Source organism: Lepidochelys olivacea, assembly GCF_965140295.1.
Source record: "Lepidochelys olivacea isolate rLepOli2 genome assembly, chromosome: 2".
Taxonomy (NCBI): Eukaryota; Metazoa; Chordata; order Testudines; family Cheloniidae; genus Lepidochelys; species Lepidochelys olivacea.
Window position 1 is genome coordinate 158,154,075 of NC_140412.1, and position 20,332 is coordinate 158,174,406.

The 20,332-nt window shown below is 44.8% G+C and overlaps 1 protein-coding gene across 4 annotated transcripts in view; it reads right to left on the reverse strand.

Moving 5' to 3' along the window:
- Positions 1-20,332, reverse strand: part of COL15A1 (collagen type XV alpha 1 chain) — a 275,266-nt gene that overhangs the window by 247,234 nt on the left and 7,700 nt on the right. The window contains exon 1 of one of the 4 annotated variants that reach the window (XM_084618724.1): positions 18,833-18,863. The exons of the other annotated variants lie outside the window; for them this stretch is intronic. Coding sequence (XP_084474850.1) covers positions 18,833-18,848 — 16 coding nt within the window. The 5' untranslated portion in view covers positions 18,849-18,863. Of the gene's footprint in view, positions 1-18,832; positions 18,864-20,332 lie in introns of those variants that run through there. 4 annotated transcript variants of the gene reach the window in all.

Below are 20,332 nucleotides of genomic sequence, written 5' to 3' on the forward strand. Positions count from 1 at the left end.
GTCAACAGTGTGCCCTTGTTGCCAAGAAGGCCAATGGCATTTTGGAATGTATAAGTAGGGGCATTGCCAGCAGATTGAGGGATGTGATCGTTCCCCTCTATTTGACACTGGTGAGGCCTCATCTGGAGTACTGTGTCCAGTTTTGGGCCGCACACTACAAGAAGGATGTGGAAAAATTGGAAAGAGTCCAGCAAAGGGCAACAAAAATTATTAGGGGTCTGGAACACATGAGTTATGAGGAGAGGCTGAGGGAACTGGGGATGTTTAGTCTACGGAAGAGAAAAATGAGGGGGGATTTGATAGCTGCTTTCAACTACCTGAAAGGGGGTTCCAAAAAGGATGGCTCTAGACTGTTCTCAGTGGTAGCAGATGACAGAACAAGGAGTAATGGTCTCAAGTTGCAGTGGGGGAGATTTAGGTTGGATATTAGGAAAAACTTTTTCACTAGGAGGGTGGTGAAACACTGGAATGTGTTACCTAAGGAGGTGGTGGAATCTCCTTCCTTAGAAGTTTTTAAGGTCAGGCTTGACAAAGCCCTGGCTGGGATGATTTAATTGAGGATCAGCCCTGCTTTGAGCAGGGGGTTGGACTAGATGATCTCCTGAGGTCCCTTCCAACCCTGATATTCTATGATTCTATGAATACAAATATTAATTGAATGAAACAAAAAACAATAATCCACCTGCTAAAGAGGGCTTGACTCAAGCTCACTGGAGTCAATAGAAAGACTTATCTTGATTTCAGTGGACACTGGATCAAACATCTGTTCCAGATGGCCCATTTTCACTCGGCAATCTCCCTCTGGGATGGCCTGTTGCCCTGCCCTGGCGTATCAGCTAGAAGCTTAGAATGTACTCAGAATCCTCAAAATGAGACTTCTCCATTCTCACAAGACACTCCTCTCTCATGGAATAGAGTGGAGAGACAATGTGCTCTGAGATTGTGCAATACCAGTTATTAATACAGTTATTTTAATTGAATAGCTTTGTTCTAGTCCAAATGACAGAACTATTGTAAAATAACCCAGTACTATCGAAGTCAGTTCTAACAAACTTTAGGAATCACACTTGGTAATGGCTTAGGGTTTATGCAACCTGTCCAGAGAAGCAGAACTTACTTGATTACATTGTTAATGAGAGTCACTGACTTCTTTATGTTTAAGTACTGTTGATTCCAGATTATTTTGGCAAGTGGTTGGTACAGAAATACATGAAGAGTAAAAGAAAGAGCAGAACAGAGGGAGGAAAATGAGTTAAAATAGGTTTTAAAACCTATAGTAGTTACTTATCATTAAGTCCGTAACAACAACAACAGGCAATTGAAGTAAAGATCCCTGAAATAACTCTGGCTTCAAATTTCTAACATCCAACCAGAAGGCTTTCAATTTGGGACAATCCCAGAAGGCATGAAGACAGTTCTCTATAACATGGCATTTCCATACAACAGGCATTCAAAAGTTGTCACAACAACGTCTCTAAAATCTTTCTGCAGCGCTATCCTGTCAGGATTTTGGGGGGGAAACATCCAAACTGGCAGGTCAGCACTTGTGTGGAGCATTCACTGTAGGTCAATGGTTTGTCATTGCAATCCATATTTAAGAGTGACAAAGCCCTAGCAGATGAAGACAAATATTATTTGGCATAGCAGGTGGAAGGAAGAAAATCAAGGAGGTTCAAAAGAGCTCATCCATCTGTGAAAGCAAAGCACTATGTTCAACAGAAGCAATCCAATGTAGCAGGCTGGCTCACGGGTGACAAAGTTAGGAAGGAAGCTATATGGCATACTACAGTATGCACCAATGTGGCAGGTGTGCAGGGTTATAGTTCCTGACAACTTCAAATCTCAGAGTACTCCTAGAAACAGGCAGATTTTGTAGGACTTTTTTCCAGTTATCCCCAGATTTCTGTCCTACATATTTTGGGCTATAAAACACGATGCACACAGGGCTGTATACATAATAATTAAACAAGTTTCTCTGGTGTTCTCCACACTGACCCCTTGTCTGTAAAGGAAAGTCTTTCTAATATCGGCTTTATTTGAATTTAAACTTTCTTGTGGGGTCTCTGGAAAATTAGGTTGAAACACAAACAACCCTCTTTGGAGGTTTCGGTTTATTTCAAGGGTTCTGGTTTAACCAAAATGCTACACAGTTTGCAACGGTCTCTAGCTGTGTTCCTCACATGCATCTTTACATCCAGTAAACCAGTAGCTTTTCAAAGTTTGGGTTGCCACCCAGTACTGGGTCACGGAATGCAAGGCACCGGGTCACCTTGCTCAGCACCCAGGGACCTAGCCAGTAAAAATTAGTAGTCCCTACCTGTTCTGACACCGCGCTGCCCCGGAAGCGGCCAGCAGCAGGTTCAGCTCGTAAGCAGGGGGGCGATGGGACTCTGCGCGCTGCCCCCACCCCAAGCACTGGCTCCACACTCCCATTGGCTGGTTCCCAGCCAATGGGAGCTGGGGGGGCTTGCCTGCGAGCAAGAGCTGCATGGAGCAATTTGTGTGCCTCTGCCTAGGAGCCGGACCTGCTGGCCACTTCTGGGGCGGGCCGCAGGGCAGTCTGCAGTGCCAGGACAGCCAGGAAGCCTGCCTCTGCACCCCAGCTGCACCCCTGACCAGAAGCTGCCAGAGGTAAGTCCATGCCCCAGTCCCCTGCCCCATCCCTGAGCGCGCCCCCACCCGGACCCCCTTCCTGCACCTGGGTCGCCGGAAAAAAAAAGTTTGAAAACCACTGCAGTAAACACCCCAAACCCTTCACAAAATCATAAACATACCAAGGAAGTGAGGTAGTTCTTCTATTTCTCTCAAGCTCCCTGATTGCTTTTAAGACTAACCCTTCTTTACTTAGGGTGCTGAGCCTGAATAGACTCAGATGCACCTAATTAGCTCCCAGACTGGCTCCTTTTAGCCAATTCTTGTACTTGAACTGGGAACTGACTTTCAAAACACAATCTGGCTTAGTCAGACATCCTCTTAGGGGCACCCAGGAGGTGGGGAAGCAGCAGGGTTGTAAAGTCCTCTTAAACAGGCACCAAAAGACCAAGCCTCATGTCTCTCTGACATCTCCTAGTGGGAGTGTAGCCACCAGTTTAAGCTAAACAAGCGCAAAGCAGAGCTCCTAATTCTCCCCCTCCCCAAGGGGAGTGCTAGATTTTGGCTGGGGTTGGGTTACAAATCACTTGAATGCGGGGGGTAAAGAAATGTTGTTATTCTTATCATATGAGTAAAGGGCAGTAGAATTGTACTTAGCCTCTGCTGATTGAAGGCATCGAGAGAGAGGGTGGGGACAGGTCTGCCTGAGTCACAAGTACTATTGGACCTGCCGCTCTCCACCGTTTAAAGACAGAGCTGATTAGGCGCCTTAGATAGTCTTTTGTTATGTTAAATGACCACTACAGCTGAAATCACTGAGAATCAGGTCTAAGTGCTTAGACCTGCTGTGGGACAGTGTTTCTGTGGAAGAGATGGCCCAGCCTGCACTAGCAGTGAGGTTCCCCCACTGAGAGCTCAGCTGAAATCACTGAGAGCTGGGTGGAACCTCAAGAAACCAACTTGCAGAGGTCACAGTGGCAGGTGGCAGCAGAAGGTGATGGCACAGGGCCATTGGCAACAGAGTGATGGAGTGAACGGTGGCACAATGAACAACGGTGGCCAGAGCGAACAGTGAGCAGCTGGAGGAACGAGCAAGGTGCCTTCTTGTCCCCCACCTGGGAGGTGAACTCATGTGAAAGCACCTCTGAACTCTGAGTCTCCACTGACCAAGGACAACACCGGTGAGTGTTAATGAGGCTGTTAAGAATGCTGGAGACACAACACAGTTCATGCGAACAAACATGTCTGTGGCATCAGAGTTTCTATTTAGGCAAGAGATACCACACACTACAAACTGGAGGCCAATGTTAAGGGCATTGTCACTTGTTCATCCTGAAGTTGAACACTGGTTCCGAACAAGACCAGCAAATGCTCACTAGCTTTCTGCAAGAAACTCAACTGACTAGCTACATGCATGTGGTGCAACAGTTGAAAAAGTGAAGAACTCTCTTACCACATTCAAAGAGTTTGCATACATGGCTGATGAATGCACCGATGCAAATGGTCATGAAGTATTAAGTCATTGTGTACGTTATCTTGATGTCAGTGGTAGGCCAGTACATGCATTTCTAGATGTTCAAGTTATAGAAGACAGATTGGCTGCATCTGTGACAACCCACATCTTAGAAGAGTTAAATGCTGGTCAATTGGACCCCAAACAGATGGCTGCTTGTGCATTTGATGGAGCTGCAAACTTCTCTGGAAGACATGGTGGAGCACAAGCTTTGCTCAGAGAAAAGTGTAACCCTAGTCTCTCCAGTACACACTGCAGAGGCCATCTATTCCAACTAGCACTAGTATGAGCTGCAGACTCTTCAAAAGACATTTAAAAAGCTACAAATTTAATGTCTTCATTATATTCTTTTATCAGCAAGAGTCCAAAAAGACTGAACATCTTGGAAAATATAGAAGATACACTGGGACTGAAGTTCAAATTAGTCCAACCTGGGAAAACCCTCTAGCTTTCTCATGAGCGATCCTTGGCTGTTGTCTTAAAATTACTCAACACATTATTACTGGCTTTGGAAAGTATCTACCAAGATGGGACGGATCTAAGAAGTGAGGCTGGTGGATTACTTTTGCTACTACGTTCAGAGAAGACTATTGCCATTCTCTCTCTTGTAAGTCTACTGTTGAAACCACTTGGGTCATTAAACAATGCCGTCCAGGCATCTGCTTCAACAGGAGTAGATTTTTGTCCAGGAATGGAAGCTACATTTGGACCAATCAGAGAGCTATCCATTGAACAAGTACTAGAAGAAGCAAAGATTTCAGTCCAAAAGTTGACTAATGAAGGCATTTATACTGAATCCTTAAGTGAAGAGGACAAGAAGTGTTTGTTAAGACAACTGAAAAAGTACACAGACTTGATTCTTAAAAATCTACAACAGCAACTTCTAGATTCTACTCAACCTCTACACAGCTTTTATAGATCCCTGTCTTATAAAATACTGACAGTTGAGTGGAGTGAGGCACTACCAGCAGTGGGACTGCCATGTGCTCAGGACACAACAGAGAATTTGAACACAGAGTGGAATATCATACGACGAATGAATGAAGATTTGACTTCAACTTCTTTTTTATCATCACTAGTGGCTCAACCCGATCTTTGTGCTATGTTTCCTGGGATGAAAGAAGTAGAAATTCACCTCTTGCTACTCTCAGTCACAACAGCTACAGTTGAGCATTCTTTTTCATAAATGAATAGAATTTTGTGTTTTGAAAGAAGTCGCCTTCTTCCTGATCATGTGAATGAACTAATGAGCATATCAGTTGAAGGAATGGAAGTACCGGACACAGGAGAAGCCACCAAAGATGAATGCATTGCATTCAAGAAGTTCATTAACAGAGTTGTGCAAAATTATAACTAGAAACCAAGAAGGATGTAGATGTAGTGCTTCATAGAAGACTTGAGTAGCCAACTTTAATTTGTGTGATGATTTTAAAATCTAATAAAATGGTCATGAAACATTTTTCAGTTTTTACTATGGTGCCATACAGCCCACCTTCACTCTCATGCTCTCCCCTCTCATTGGCCCTGACCCGCCCCCCCCCCTGTAAATGTGAACACCCCCCCTCCAATTTCAATTCCTGGGGAAAACACTGCGCCCACACACAATCTCTCACGCACTCCCCCCAAACACAGACTGTTTCTGTCTCTCCCACATACACACACTCCCTATCACACACTCTCCTGTCCTCTCCCACCCACCCTTACACTTCAGTTGAAAAGCGGCTGGCAATCTAGTAGGAAATATGGGACTGAAAAACCTGCATCATGTGACGCTGTTCCCGCCAATGAGGCATTGCAAACCCTTCCCAAAGCACCCTGAAGCCAGTTGCACAGTGGGATAGCTACCCACAGTGCACTAATCTCAGTGTCGATGCAGGAGCTGCTCGCGTGGATGTGCCCTGCCAACACAAAGAGCATAGTGTGGACATGCAACAGCGCTTTAAGTAAAATGGCATAACTTTTGTCAACAAAATTCTGTAGTGTAGACGTGGCCTAAATCTTGCCGATTCTTTCTGCATCACATCTCTATGATACGATGTTTCCTACCATCCACACAGCTAAACTCTCCCCTCATCATCTCACATCTTGATTACTGCAACATCCTTCTCTCCGGCCTTGACGAATGAACTCTGGCCCTGTGCACTTCATTCAGAATGCTGCAAAGATCATTTTACAAGCCCATCACTTGACCATGTCACCCCGCTCTTGGAATCCCTCTACTAGCTCCTGCTTCTCTATCACTTTCAAGGCCCCTGACAGTCAATCCCAAAGCTCTCCTTTGCTGTAATGCCTACAAAAAGCTTGACAATGGTTAGGCTGCTGGTGCTGAGCCCACTGCCTGTCATGCTGAGCAATGCTGTCTCACTGTTTCCTTGTACTTGCCCATTGGTCTGTCTCATCCATCTGTAATCTCATCTCAGACTGCAAGCACGTTGGAGGCAAGGACCATCTTTTTGTTCTGCATTTGTACAGCACCTAGCACAGTGGGGTCCTGGGCTATCAATGGAATGCCTAGGCACTACGGTAATACAAATAATAAGGGGTATATTTTATCTTTAAGTCACAATGCTGCACTAAGGGTGGTACACCGCCACACCAGCCCAGCAGGAGCTCCCAGAGTATTGTGCTTGAAGCAGACCCACAACTTTCTGGAGTTACATGGAGCGAAGGGGAGCACTGACCTTGTGCCACACTTTCCTCGTGGTTACAGGAGGAGTCAGGCCTAATGATCAGAGCAGATGTCTGGCTTCGTGGTTAGAATCTGAGTCAGTAGTCAGGAATCAGAGCCCAAGGCCAGAGCTGGAGTCAGACCCCGGGTGCCAAAGCCAAGGGTCCGAGCCAAAGTCAGAGATCAGGAGCCAGCGCCGTGGGTCAGATCCATGTTACCTGGATGAAGAAGGCGGGAGCAGGACCAGCACAAGTAGGCCCTGTCACAGCCATGGATAAACGCTTGGAGCAGCCACCGAAGTAGTGGTGGTGCTAATGCTTAACAGCCGTTCTGCTGACTCTTCCCACCAGTCAGGTGGTGTGACCAATCAGGCAGCCTACCTGAGGCCAGCTGCGCTTGTCCAGGTTGCTTGGAGCCTGGCTGGGACGCAGGCCCTGTGTCTTGACAGGTGCAATGTGTCCTTCCCACTACACAGAGCTAGCTCTGTAGATAGGTGAGGAGGGGGACTGGACCATGGCCCCAGCCCACCTCAGAAGACAATGGTGACAGAGCCCTTCACTCAGAGGAGCACAAGGTCCAGATTGTATTTAGTCCTTGCTCCATTTGCACACTGACGTAAGGCTGGGTACAGTCTAGCACTGAACATACAACCTTCCTCTGTGCATGAAGCAACTGTTGATGCAGACAAAAGCGTAACATCGATGACTCAAGGTTTTGGTATGGGGCTAGACAGTGATGAGCTGCCAGAAGCTGAAGAACCGGTTCCTTCAGTCACTCTGGGTCTTCAGCGGCACTGAAGGACCCACCGCCCAAGTGCTGCCTGGTGAGTAAAAATTCACAGGGGAGCCTCCCCAGCCGAGAGCTCAGGTGGGACGGACAGGACGGTCCCATGGGCCGGATGTGGCCCGCGAGCCGGAGTTTGCCCACCCCTTTAACAACCGGTTCTAAATTGGCTTCAAAATTTAACAACCAGTTCGCACGAACCGGTGTGAACTGGCTCCGGCTCACCACTGGGGCTAGATCGGGTAACCTTCTGCACCAAGTTCCTACAATGATAAAAATGAACCTGTTTCAACAGAAGTCCTGTATTCTATCTGGGGACTTGTGCTACCATAGAAATTAAAGGCCCAATCCTGGAAAATCTTACTCATGCAAGTTGTCTTTACTCAAGCAAATAGCTCCACTGATGTCAATAAGATTACTGCCATGAGTAACGGCTTGTGGGATGAGGCCCTAAGAATCGCACAAGCCTGTTAGTTCATTGGACTCACTCCACTGGTGGAACAATTTAACACAGCTTTCCTAAAATAGAAATGCAGGTGATGATGTCACAGAGCAGTTCACTAGCCATCCCCACGTCCCAGCTGCCGAGACTAGGTTGTTTAAACTGTTTTCAGCTGTTAACATTTGCAGTTACTTAGAAACACAAAAGAATTCCATGCATCCAAAAGCACAGCTTTCAGTCTGTCCCGGAGCTCAGCCCCTATTGCCAGAAGAGCTTTCTGGCTATTGTCATGCCTAGGAGAACACTGAACATCACCCAAGAATGCTTCTGAATCTCTATATTCAGCATCAGTACAGGCAGTTTTTAAACAGAGGTATATTTTACCCAGGGTAAGTGGCTGACTGAGTAACTATGGTCTTATGCTTGGGCCTGCACTATCAGAAACCAATGTGTGGATGGTCAGATCTAATAGTTTGTGCAGTGGTAGGTAGGCCAGGAACCAGAGGTCAAAGCCAGAATCAGGAGTCAAAAGCAAGGTCAGAAGGCGGCAAGCATAGGGCTGGGAGCTGGTCTGGTGCAAGGGCCGGGCACAGAGCAGGACTGGCAACAAGGCTAGAGCAGACTAAAGCCTGTATAGTCTGTCATCGCTATTAGGGCAGGGAGAGTTCTAAGCCATGAAGTGACATTGTGCAGTCTAAGCTGCAGTTCTTCCTGTGAAGCTTATATACCAGCCCTGAAGTCACCAGACTAGCTCCTGGCTTGTGGATTGGCTGGAGCATACCACAGGAATGAGTCATCACCACATGTGGCTTAATCAGGCTCTAGTTCAGGGATGACTCATCACCTCACACGTTCAGGCTCAATAGCAGGGTATAAGAAAGTTGTTGAAGAAGACAGTACATATCTTCAAAAAGAAAAGGAGGACTTCTGGCACCTTAGAGACTAACAAATTTATTTGAGCATAAGCTTCCGTGAGCTACAGCTCACTTCATCGGATGCATTTAGTGGAAAATACAGTGCGGAGATTTATATACACAAAGCACATGAACCAATGGGTGTTACCATACACACTGTAACGAGAGTGATCAGGTAAGGTGAGCTATTACCAGCAGGAGAGGGGTGGGGGAAGGGGAACCCTTTTGTAGTGATAATCAAGGTGGGCCATTTCCAGCAGTTGACAAGAACGTCTGAGGAACAGTGCGGGGGGGGCGGGGAATAAACATGGGGAAATAGTTTTACTTTGTGTAATGACCCATCCACTCCCAGTCTTTATTCAAGCCTAAGTTAATTGTATCCAGTTTGCAAATTAATTCCAATTCAGCAGTCTCTCGTTGGAGTCTGTTTTTGAAGTTTTTTGGTTGAAGAATTGCCACTTTTAGGTCTGTAATTGAGTGACCAAAGAGATTGAAGTGTTCTCCGACTGGTTTTTGAATGTTATAATTCTTGACGTCTGATTTGTGTCCATTTATTCTTTTACATAGAGACTGTCTAGTTTGGCCAATGTACATGGCAGAGGGGCATTGCTGGCACACGATGGCATATATCACATTGGTAGATGTGCAAGTGAATGAGCCTCTGACAATGTGGCTGATGTGATTAGGCCCTATGATTAGGCCCTATGAATAGATATGTGGACACAGTTGGCAACGGGCTTTGTTGCAACGATAGGTTCCTGGGTTAGTGGTTCTGTTGTGTGGTTGCTGGTGAGTATTTGCTTCAGGTTGGAGGGCTGTCTGTAAGCAAGGACTGGCCTGTCTCCCAGGATCTGTGAGAGTGATGGGTCGTCCTTCAGGATAGGTTGTAGATCCTTGATAATGCGTTGGAGAGGTTTTAGTTGGGGGCTGAAGGTGATGGCTAGTGGCGTTCTGTTATTTTCTTTGTTGGGCCTGTCCTGTAGTAGGTAACTTCTGGGTACTCTTCTGGCTCTGTCAATCTGTTTCTTCACTTCAGGAGATGGGTACTGTAGTTGTAAGAATGCTTGATAGAGATCTTGTAGGTGTTTGTCTCTGTCTGAGGGGTTGGAGCAAATGCGGCTGTATCGTAGAGCTTGGATGTAGACAATGGATCGTGTGGTGTGGTCTGGATGAAAGCTGGAGGCATGTAGGTAGGCATAGCGGTCAGTAGGTTTCCGGTATAGGGTGGTGTTTATGTGACCATCGCTTATTAGCGCCTTAGTGTCCAGGAAGTGGATCTCTCGTGTGGACTGGTCCATGCGGAGGTTGATGGTGGGATGGAAATTGTTGAAATCATGGTGGAATTCCTCAAGGGCTTCTTTTCCATGGGTCCAGTTGATGATGAAGATGTCATCAATGTAGCGCAAGTAGAGTAGGGGCATTAGGGGACGAGAGCTGAGGAAGCGTTGTTCTAAGTCAGCCATAAAAATGTTGGCATACTGTGGGGCCATGCAGGTACCCATAGCAGTGCCACTGATTTGAAGGTATACATTGTCCCCAAATGTGAAATAGTTATGGGTGAGGAGAAAGTCACAAAGTTCAGCCACCAGGTTTACCGTGACATTATCGGAGATATTGTTCCTGACGGCTTGTAGTCCATCTTTGTGTGGAATGTTGGTGTAGAGGGGCTTCTACATCCATAGGGGCTAGGATGGTGTTTTCAGGAAGATCACCAATGGATTATAGTTTCCTCAGGAAGTCAGTGGTGTCTCGAAGATAGCTGGGAGTGCTGGTAGCGTAGGGCCTGAGGAGGGATTCTACATAGCCAGACAATCCTGCTGTCAGGGTGCCAATGCCTGAGATGATGGGGCGTCCAGGATTTCCAGGTTTATGGATCTTGGGTAGCAGATAGAATACCCCTGGTCAGGCAATTGTGCCAGCAATGCCCCTCTGCCATCTACATTGGCCAAACTGGACAGTCTCTACGTAAAAGAATAAATGGACACAAATCAGACGTCAAGAATTATAACATTCAAAAACCAGTCGGAGAACACTTCAATCTCTTTGGTCACTCGATTATAGACCTAAAAGTGGCAATTCTTCAACCAAAAAACTTCAAAAACAGATTCCAACGAGAGACTGCTGAATTGGAATTAATTTGCAAACTGGATACAATTAACTTAGGCTTGAATAAAGACTGGGAGTGGATGGGTCATTACACAAAGTAAAACTATTTCCCCATGTTTATTCCTCCCCCACTGCCCCCACACTGTTCCTCAGAAGTTCTTGTCAACTGCTGGAAATGGCCCACCTTGACTACCACTACAAAAGGTTTCCCCTCCACTCTCCTGCTGGTAATAGCTCACCTTACCTGATCACTCTCGTTACAGTGTGTATGGTAACACCCTTTGTTTCATGTTCTCTGTGTATATAAATCTCCCCACTGTATTTTCCACGGTATGCATCCGATGAAGTGAGCTGCAGCTCACACAAGCTTATGCTCAAATAAATTTGTTAGTCTCTAAGGTGCCACAAGTACTCCTTTTCTTTTTGCGGATACAGACTAACACGGCTGCTACTCTGAAACAGTACATATCTTGTGGTCTATGATCGTTAGGTTTGGAGTAGTTAGACGGTAGTGTTGATTTGACCTCTCATCCTTTGACAAACTGAGTTCCAGGTGGATATGTGTGTGTGTGTGTGTCTGTCTGTCTTTGAGATGACACTTTGCCCACACAGAGTAGACCAGATGGCAGTTTGTATACAATATCACATGGCATTTTGGGGAAGAGCAGGAACTGGCTTTACTGTACAATAGTTGGTCATTATTCTGCATGTTACAAATTCTGGGCCTTTTTTGGCCCACCACCTCCTGTTGCTTTCTACTTCAGAGGTAGCTGCCATATTATAGCCAGGGCCACAGCTCCTGGAGTCCTGTGATTATGGCAGAATCTCAGATAGCATCTAGTCCCCCAAGAAAAGTTTGACAACCTGACCTGACTTATGCAACAACCTCATCCTGAATCTGCTGACAGCCTGAAACAATGCCTCTGAGAAGTGTGAACTGCCTCACGTATCCCAATGATTGTTAATGCCAAGAACTACTGTTCTGGCACCCCACCATCATCAGCCCAGCAGAGGGCTGTGTGTGTGGCAGGAAGAGAGGAATACAGTAGACCTGGCCTGCCTACCTAGGCAGACACACCTGGGATGCATCCTTGCTGCTGCCCAGCCTACCCCTTCCACTCCAACCCCCAAATTCCCCACCCACAACCACCTGCTAGGGCCTGCCTCTTGCAACCCCAGCCTAGCCCCAAAGTCTTCCCACCAGGTCTTTCCCACTACACACTTCCAAAGCCCAGATTTCTCCCATCCATTTCCTCCTAATGCAGTCTGTCATCTGCTATCTGGCCCTGGATGCAGGGCACTCCTACGCCAGTAATATAAAATCTATTAAGTATGCGGTGGCATTGAAACCTACAGTTACCCAGTCAAATCCAAAAATGGTATTCTTGGCCCATCCCTACTATTAATTCCTTTTTCCATTATTCTTGAACTGTTTTAACTGGCTTTTTTTTCCCCCAAACGCTGCATCGTAAGCAATTATAATTTGGAATAATCACAAGGCAACTTCCCTTATACTTCCTTTTCTTGATTTTGAAAACCTCAATTGTACCTAGCAACATTTATCAAATCTGAGACGAAGAAGTAACCAAGGGGCTTGGATTAGGGCATCAGAACTTTGTGAGGCTTTTGTTTTTAAATATCAGGGACTCACCAACGTCTCACCCCACGATTTCCTGCACAGGAGATTAATAATCTTGAGGTTCATTAAACAACAAAGCAGTGAGTGAGAAATGAATAAAACATTTATTAAAAACAAACTAGAGAGCATCTGCGGTGAACTGTTGGACACAGCTACAGTGTGTTCTCAACCCCTGCTTCCAGGGCACATCTCAAAAATCCTATATTCATTATACTGTCGCTTATGAGGAAACCTCTTTCAATTATAGTCTTGCACAAACATCTCTCTACGAGGCAGGCCAGGTACTTAGTTTGTCATTATTAGAGAAAAAAAGAAAAAAAATAGTCCAGCCACGTGGTGTTTATAGTTTGCTAAGACTCTTCTCAATTTTATGGGGATACTTTCCGTTTGTGGAACAAGACCTCCATTGAATCTGGGTTCAGTCATTTGAAATTATCAGAATTACATCACCAGAAATGAGTCACACCAGAACAGCTAGACAAACCATGGTTCTGGAATAGTTTTTGCAGCAAACTACAGCTGCAACTCTTCAGAAAACTATCACAACACAGCCACCGCATACAAAGATGTTTGAAGCATTGCTTGGAGTTGTTGACAAATTCGACTGGGTTCTTTCCTCCTGAGTTTCATTAACATACACATAGCTGGCAAAGAAAAAGAAACTGAGTTCTAAGTGTGTTCTGTTCTCCTTACATTAGTTGGTGTGCCAAGAGTAATATGGTCGTAAAATGTGGTGGGCATAGGCTATCCACAGGTGACCCCATGGCACCACTGGCCCCTCTGCAGAATTTACCCATCAGAGCCACTAATGCAGCAGAGGGAGGTATTTGGCTTGGCAAAAGAGCAAAGAAAAAAAATCGGGAAATGTTCTACTTCTGGAACATAAGTATCTTGCAATTCACTGTAAACTATGCCAAAATAAGACTGTAAATTAGTGCTACTCTGAGCACCATTACCTACCACTCTGTGATCCTATCAAGAGTGAATTGAAGGGAGAGGAGAAGCCAAATGCAGAAAACCCTGGAACTATGTTGCCAATGCTTTGGGAGTGGGAGGCTGGGGAATGGGTGGCAGCAGCTGATACACCAGTATATGGCCTGGGATCTACAGGGGTTTATCTTCATTTTCTGTGGCATTCCATCCTAAATGTAGATGTGATATCCAATCCCTTGCCAGTTCTGCAATGTCTGAGTCTGCAGTTCCAGGGGAAGGATGTGGTAAAACTGAATCAAGAGGGCAATGGGTTTTGACAAGTACATTCTCCCATTCTGTGTGTATGTATGTGAAAAGGCAGCATAGGGGTATGGCGTAAAATGAGCTGGATCACGTGTTTACAAACCTGTCCAGAAAAAGAGAACTCCAAGGATAAATTTCAGAGTAGCAGCCGTGTTAGTCTGTATTCGCAAAAAGAAAAGGAGTACTTGTGGCACCTTAGAGACTAACCAATTTATTTGAGCATAAGCTTTCGTGAGCTATAGCTCACTTCATCAGATGCATACTGTGGAAAATACAGAAGATGTTTTTATACACACAGACAAGAATTATAACATTCATAAACCAGTCGGAGAACACTTCAATCTCTCTGGTCACTCGATTTCTGATCTCAAAGTGACTATCCTTCAACAAAAAAACTTTGAAAACAGACTCCAACAAGAGACTGCTGAATTGGAATTAATTTGCAAATTGGATACAATTAACTTAGGCTTGAATAGAGACTGGGAATGGTTGATTCATTATAAAAAGTAACCTATTTCCCCTTGTTTATTCCTCCTCCTCCCCCCCACCCCCTCCCCTTCCTCAGACATTCTTGTTAAACCCTGGATTTGTGCTGGAAATGGCCCACCTTGATTATCATACACATTGTAAGGAGAGTGATCACTTTAGATAAGCTATTACCAGCAGGAGGGTGGGGTGGGGAGAGAGAAAACCTTTTGTAGTGATAAACACCCATTTTTTCATGGTCTGTGTGTATAAAAACATCTTCTGTATTTTCCACAGTATGCATCCGATGAAGTGAGCTGTAGCTCACGAAAGCTTATGCTCAAATAAATTGGTTAGTGTCTAAGGTGCCACAAGTACTCCTTTTCTTTTTTCTAAGGATAAAGCTGCTGGTAAGAAGGTGATTACATGGCTGAATCTGATTAAGTACTTCCTATCCAGCCAACAGGCAGTGGAGCGTTAACCGTACAAGGCCCCAGGGTATTTTCCTGCAACTCCAATGTGTGTCAGCCTGCCAGCTATGCAGAATGAACAGACAGGAGCAATATAATGCCAATATTCCATCCTCTGCACTGATTGCCTAACTGATCCCAGGGACAATTCACAGCCCTTATCTTCAAAGGCCAGAATGAACCATCTGAAGTATCTCATGTACATTGCACTTTTCAAACTCAGAGAGCCTGCTGACTGAATGGAAGGCACTTCATTAGCTCCGGAGACGAGGCTGAGCCCAAGTTTTGCAGTTATCAGATTGTAATTCAAAATTCATCTAATGACAGACATTCCCTTAACAGCCATGCATATGTACCCTCTTTCTTCTCCCTTTTCAATCCTTCCCCCCCATGCCCTTCCAAAATAATTACCATGGAGACAGGGCAAACTGCCTCTTTTGCACATCCCCCCCACAGGTAGCTCTGCCAGAATGGGAACCAAATAATACTGGATTTTGTGTCAGAGTCAAACTTTGATACCCATGCTGTGTGAGCCCTTCAAAAAGTACGCAAAACGAATCCATTCATCCTTAATCAGAACTCTGTTTTTCCTCCAATTTGTTTTAAGTAATCTCTCTGACTTTTCCACATTCCAGCATAGGAAGTTACCAGGGATGCAACAATTCCACTATAAGACCCTTAAAAGGATATTCTTACTGTTCCCTACCTGGGTTTGGATGATCTGGGTCCCCAGTAGAGCAGCAGTATGATTCTTATCAACTCTGCATGAGGATTAAGGAGATCACCTCCTGACAGGGGAAGCTGAAGGAAAGTCTGTGGGTCATGGAATTTCCTGCTCCCAGATATTCAGTGTGATTTTATACTTACAGCATAATAGATGGCCCTCTGTGATTAATTTCTCTGAGGATGAATACTGTTGTTGATTCTCTCTTTTAAGAAATCAGTGACTTTTCCAGACCAACAAACACAGCCAATGGACAAGGATCACTAAGGCACTTGCAAGGAATTAATAATTTTTAAAATAAAATTTGCTTAAGTATTTTAAAACATTTAACCTGATTTCACTTTAAGGGATTCTGTCAATTGCTTTAATAGGCCAAAGATTGCTTTTTGAGTCACAAATATACACTTGCTCAGTATTTGTCCATTACTGAGTTGGTTTTCCCTACTCTCATATTAAAGCATTGAGTGATTTGTAAGAATCCTCTCGGAAATTATTAGAATTTAGCATTGCTGAATATATCTTAGAATCATAGAATATCAGGGTTGGAAGGGACCTCAGGAGGTCATCTAATCCAACCCCCTGCTCAAAGCAGGACCAATCCCCCATAGTTGCCCCAGATCCTTAAATGACCCCCTCAAGGATTGAACTCGCAACCCTGGGTTTAGCAGGCCAATGTCAAACCACTGAGCTATCCCTCTCCCCAAAAAGCCTACAGGCCCTGGAGCACTTGGCAGGAACTTGTGTCCCCTGCTCAGTCCTCCATAGTATACTTGACGAGCCTGGAGAGCTGGAGAAAACTAGTACAAGCATTTGGCAATACTAATGCTGCAAACAGTGGGTGGAGAAAACAAATCCTTTAACTGTGAATTTGCTGAAGTTCCATTGAATGTGAGTCAGAATTTAAGTGGGTTATTTTGTCTTACTTTTTCTATGTTATAGTTATGTAGCTAGATATAAAAAGTAAAGCCTTACTATGTAAACTGAATCAAAACATGAATATTTTGCTTCCAGAATGTTTATGGCAGGAAGAGGTATATGCTGCTTTGAATTTAAAAAAAAAAAAAAATTCTTGAATAGTCATCCTGGCCCAGATCAATAAAGGTATTTAGGCACCTAAACCCCATTGAAATCATACTGTTGAGGATCTGGACTCCAAACATACAGACTACAGAGATTAGAACACTCTTTTTTAAAGCTGTGTATGCCAATGTCTTAATTAAACGAGTTTTTAAATCTCATGGAGATGTATACACTAATATGTGAAAAGACGCAACTTAAACCATACGTTAGCATGCTCTACATCAACGGGCATCAATGTCTATTGGAGGAGTCTTTGACGTGTTACAATATATTTACAAATGTGTTACAATACACATTTTAGTAAACACTGAACCAGGGACCAAAACACAAACTTGGTATTAAACAGCCTGGATTAGAGTAATGCACAGCCAGGGACTTTTTTTGTTCTAATGCAGCCAGAAAAAGCTCACAAGATAAAGGTCTTCCTGTGAACTCTGCCAAGAACACAGGAAAAGTTGTATTAAAATGTTTTATGCTGCAAGAAAACGAATAAATAAATAAAGTGCAAATGACTCACATCCTAGTCAAAGGATTTTGGACCTGCTGACTAATTTTTATCCAAGCTGACTATATTTTAGGTAGAATTGACCATACCACAGAATTATAAGAAGATGGGAAAAGTGCCTCTCTCTCTTTCCAAAGATTCTAGCCTCACTAAAATTCCATTTCAATGGTTTCAGTGGTGGAGTCTATGTGGGCTTCTCTGGCTGCCATCGTATTTAGCATGATCCTCACTCAGAAGCCCACTCATTACTGCTCCTTGTCGCTCACAAGGTGAAGAATGCTTCCTTGCTTTATGGGGCGGGGTAGGGCTGGGAGGGCAGCAGAGTTGAACAGCTGCCCAGAGGTGAGGAGGAGAGAGCCTGCCTGAAGATGCCCAGCCTGGGCCCCTCCTTCTCTGGCTCTCTGGCTCCCACTGGCCAGCTGGGAGCAAACAAGAATTGATTCCCGCCCCCTGCCTTTCACTCTCCCATTAATTTAAACCTTTTCCCACACTTTAGGGACCTCCTATTCTCTTTAGCTCCCCTGCCCCCTCCTCATTGTAGTTTTAGTGTAGGAGCTGGGTTTTTTCAGGGCACTGTGGATCTGACTAATTGCCTATTTGGGCGTCTGGAAGGAATTTTTTCCACTAGACCCAACTGGCAGAGATCTGGTGGGTTTTCTCACCTTCCTCACAGCATCGTGGAAGTACAGTGAAGTTGAAAGGGGCATGGCTTGGAAGTATAATACTACAAATATACAGGAACGTTAGTTCATTGTGTTGCAACTTGCAGCAAGAATCCAGTGCAGATAAAGGCTAAAAAGGCCCAGCTCCCAGATATAAATGAGACCCAAGATTTCAATGGTGGACCCTGTTCCTGTAAGAAGGGGAGACCTGAAGACCTTGCAGACCAAGGTACTCCCTTGGCACCCTCTACCCCCTCGTGGGGTGGGAGGCCAAGAGGATTCAGAAGTGAGCTGAGTTCTAGGGGTAGCCTGAGGAAGGTCTACCCTGAGGTATTGGTTATATGGTGGGAGCCCATGTCGCCCCACATATCTGAATGGCTGTTATGTGAGAGGTGGATTGGGCCTATAGCGCCAGTCCTCAGTGTTACATTAACAAAGGTGCAACCTGCCATTTAAATCCATCCTGGTGTGTCTGTCTGCCTTCATCTGTGTGTCCTGATGAAGCCACAGCTACTCTCTTGCCAATAGACTGCAGACCTCAGAACTACTCAATTAAATATGCTCAGAGAGCACAACACAGGTGAAGGATCTCTGAGATTACCTGTGCCAAACCCAATGCATTTTTGGCAACCCCCTTTTCCGGCCAGTCACTTATACTGTCCCACTTGTTCAAGCTTACCGATTAGGATGGCTACGATATATTTCTTCTCATGGTGTTAATTCAGGTACTCTTTGTCACACTATCCAGAGTGGCTCACAACCATGAGTACCAACCTCAGGGCAAACTGTCAAAAGCAGGGCAGACATCTCAAACTGATGGTATGTTCTATAATTAGATTTCACCAACCCTGTACGACATGTGAACTCCCCAAGTACTGCAGCAGTCTTATAATGGAATCACAGACAGACCCCTTAGACACTCCAGTCTATCTGGTCACCCAGGCAAGCTGGGCTATGTGATAAATGGTCACTTATACCAAAAATCACAAAAATATTCCAGGTTACACCCAGTCCCAAGAGACCAGTCACTCACCCAAGTCGATTTGCATCCTAGATCTCACACCAAAGACAACAACACTGGTATCCAGTTCTATAGTGAACTAACTAAAGGTTTATTAGCTAACAAAAAAAAGAATGAGCGTTATTGAGAGGTTAAAGCAGGTAAAATTATATGTACGGGTGAGTCACAGTCTACAATTCCAAATGGTAGCAGAGATGTAGTGTTCTGCCAGTTTCCCAAAAGTCTCTCAGGGCTACCCAGAAAAACTCTGGGGATCTCCGTCTTCTCATTCAGTTATTCTGCTCTGTTAAATCCACACTGTCCAGAGATGAAGAATTTTTCTTTGCATCCATACTTCTAGCTTCTTTTTCTCACAGAAAACAAGTTGACAGTGTCACTACTCACACAGGCTATTTCTTTGAGGATGGAGAAAGGAATGCGTTTAGAGTCTTTCATCTCCAATCATTACCCTCTTGCTTTGAAATGTGCAAGAATTAGCACTTCCCTGTTAAAATTCTAACTTCTTTCTTATTTGATGGGTTATTTAGTAACAGGGTATATACAATGTAAATCATAAAACTCGAAGGGACCTTGAGAGGTCATCTAGTCCAGTCCCCTGCACTGATTAAATGTTTGCAATTACATTATAACAGGATACAGATAAGTGAAAACAATGCATGCAGCATCCCATTAGTTTGCATGGAGTTTAAACACCAAGTACACTCTTATACATTTAGCTATCTCTTTGATCTATACTAATCCACAAGGGAATTGGCCTGGCTTCCTCATATGTGCAATGTAACTGTAGCTGCGTCAGTCCCAGGATATTAGAGAGACAAAGTGGGTGAGGTAATATTTTTTTATTGAACCAACTTCTGCTGGTGAGAAAGAGAAGCTTTTGAGCCACACAGAGCTCTTCTTCCAGCTACGCATTTGTAAGTGTTCAGTGAGGCCTGGGGCTTTGGCATGAGCTGGTACCTGGTCTACCAGTGTCACTCTCTTATTTTGCATTAAGCTCAGGCAAAACAAATGTGTACAAAGTCTTTGGTTTTGTGCCTCATGCCAGACCATATTATTGACAACATGGATTCAATCCTTTCAAATGGTGGGTCGCTGCATGAAGCAAATCCGAAGTTTCTCTTTTGGCCTCATTTGTGATTTACACACGATTCCTGACCCCATGCTCCCTTGTGCTATTCTGTTATCTTCTTTGCCCACCAGGCCGGCGGCAGTGCCTTTCTCCTGCATGAATTCTGGCTCCTCAAGAGATCCTCTGGCTTTGCCAGAAGAGCACTGCAATACACTGGGCCAAATTCATACCTCTTGCAAAGCCTTTGCCTGTACTTCCCTTTCCTCCGTAACAGGCAGGTTTCTACCAATTTATCCCGGGTAGGAGCAGCGAGGAGCTGTCCTTTGGTATGTGGTGTAAAAGTGTCAGTGTTGGCACACAGGAGGCGTCTCCGCCTCACAACGGACCCCTTGCCTAGGCGTAGAGCCCTCACAAACTCATGAGTGCATGAGCAGATGCACGCT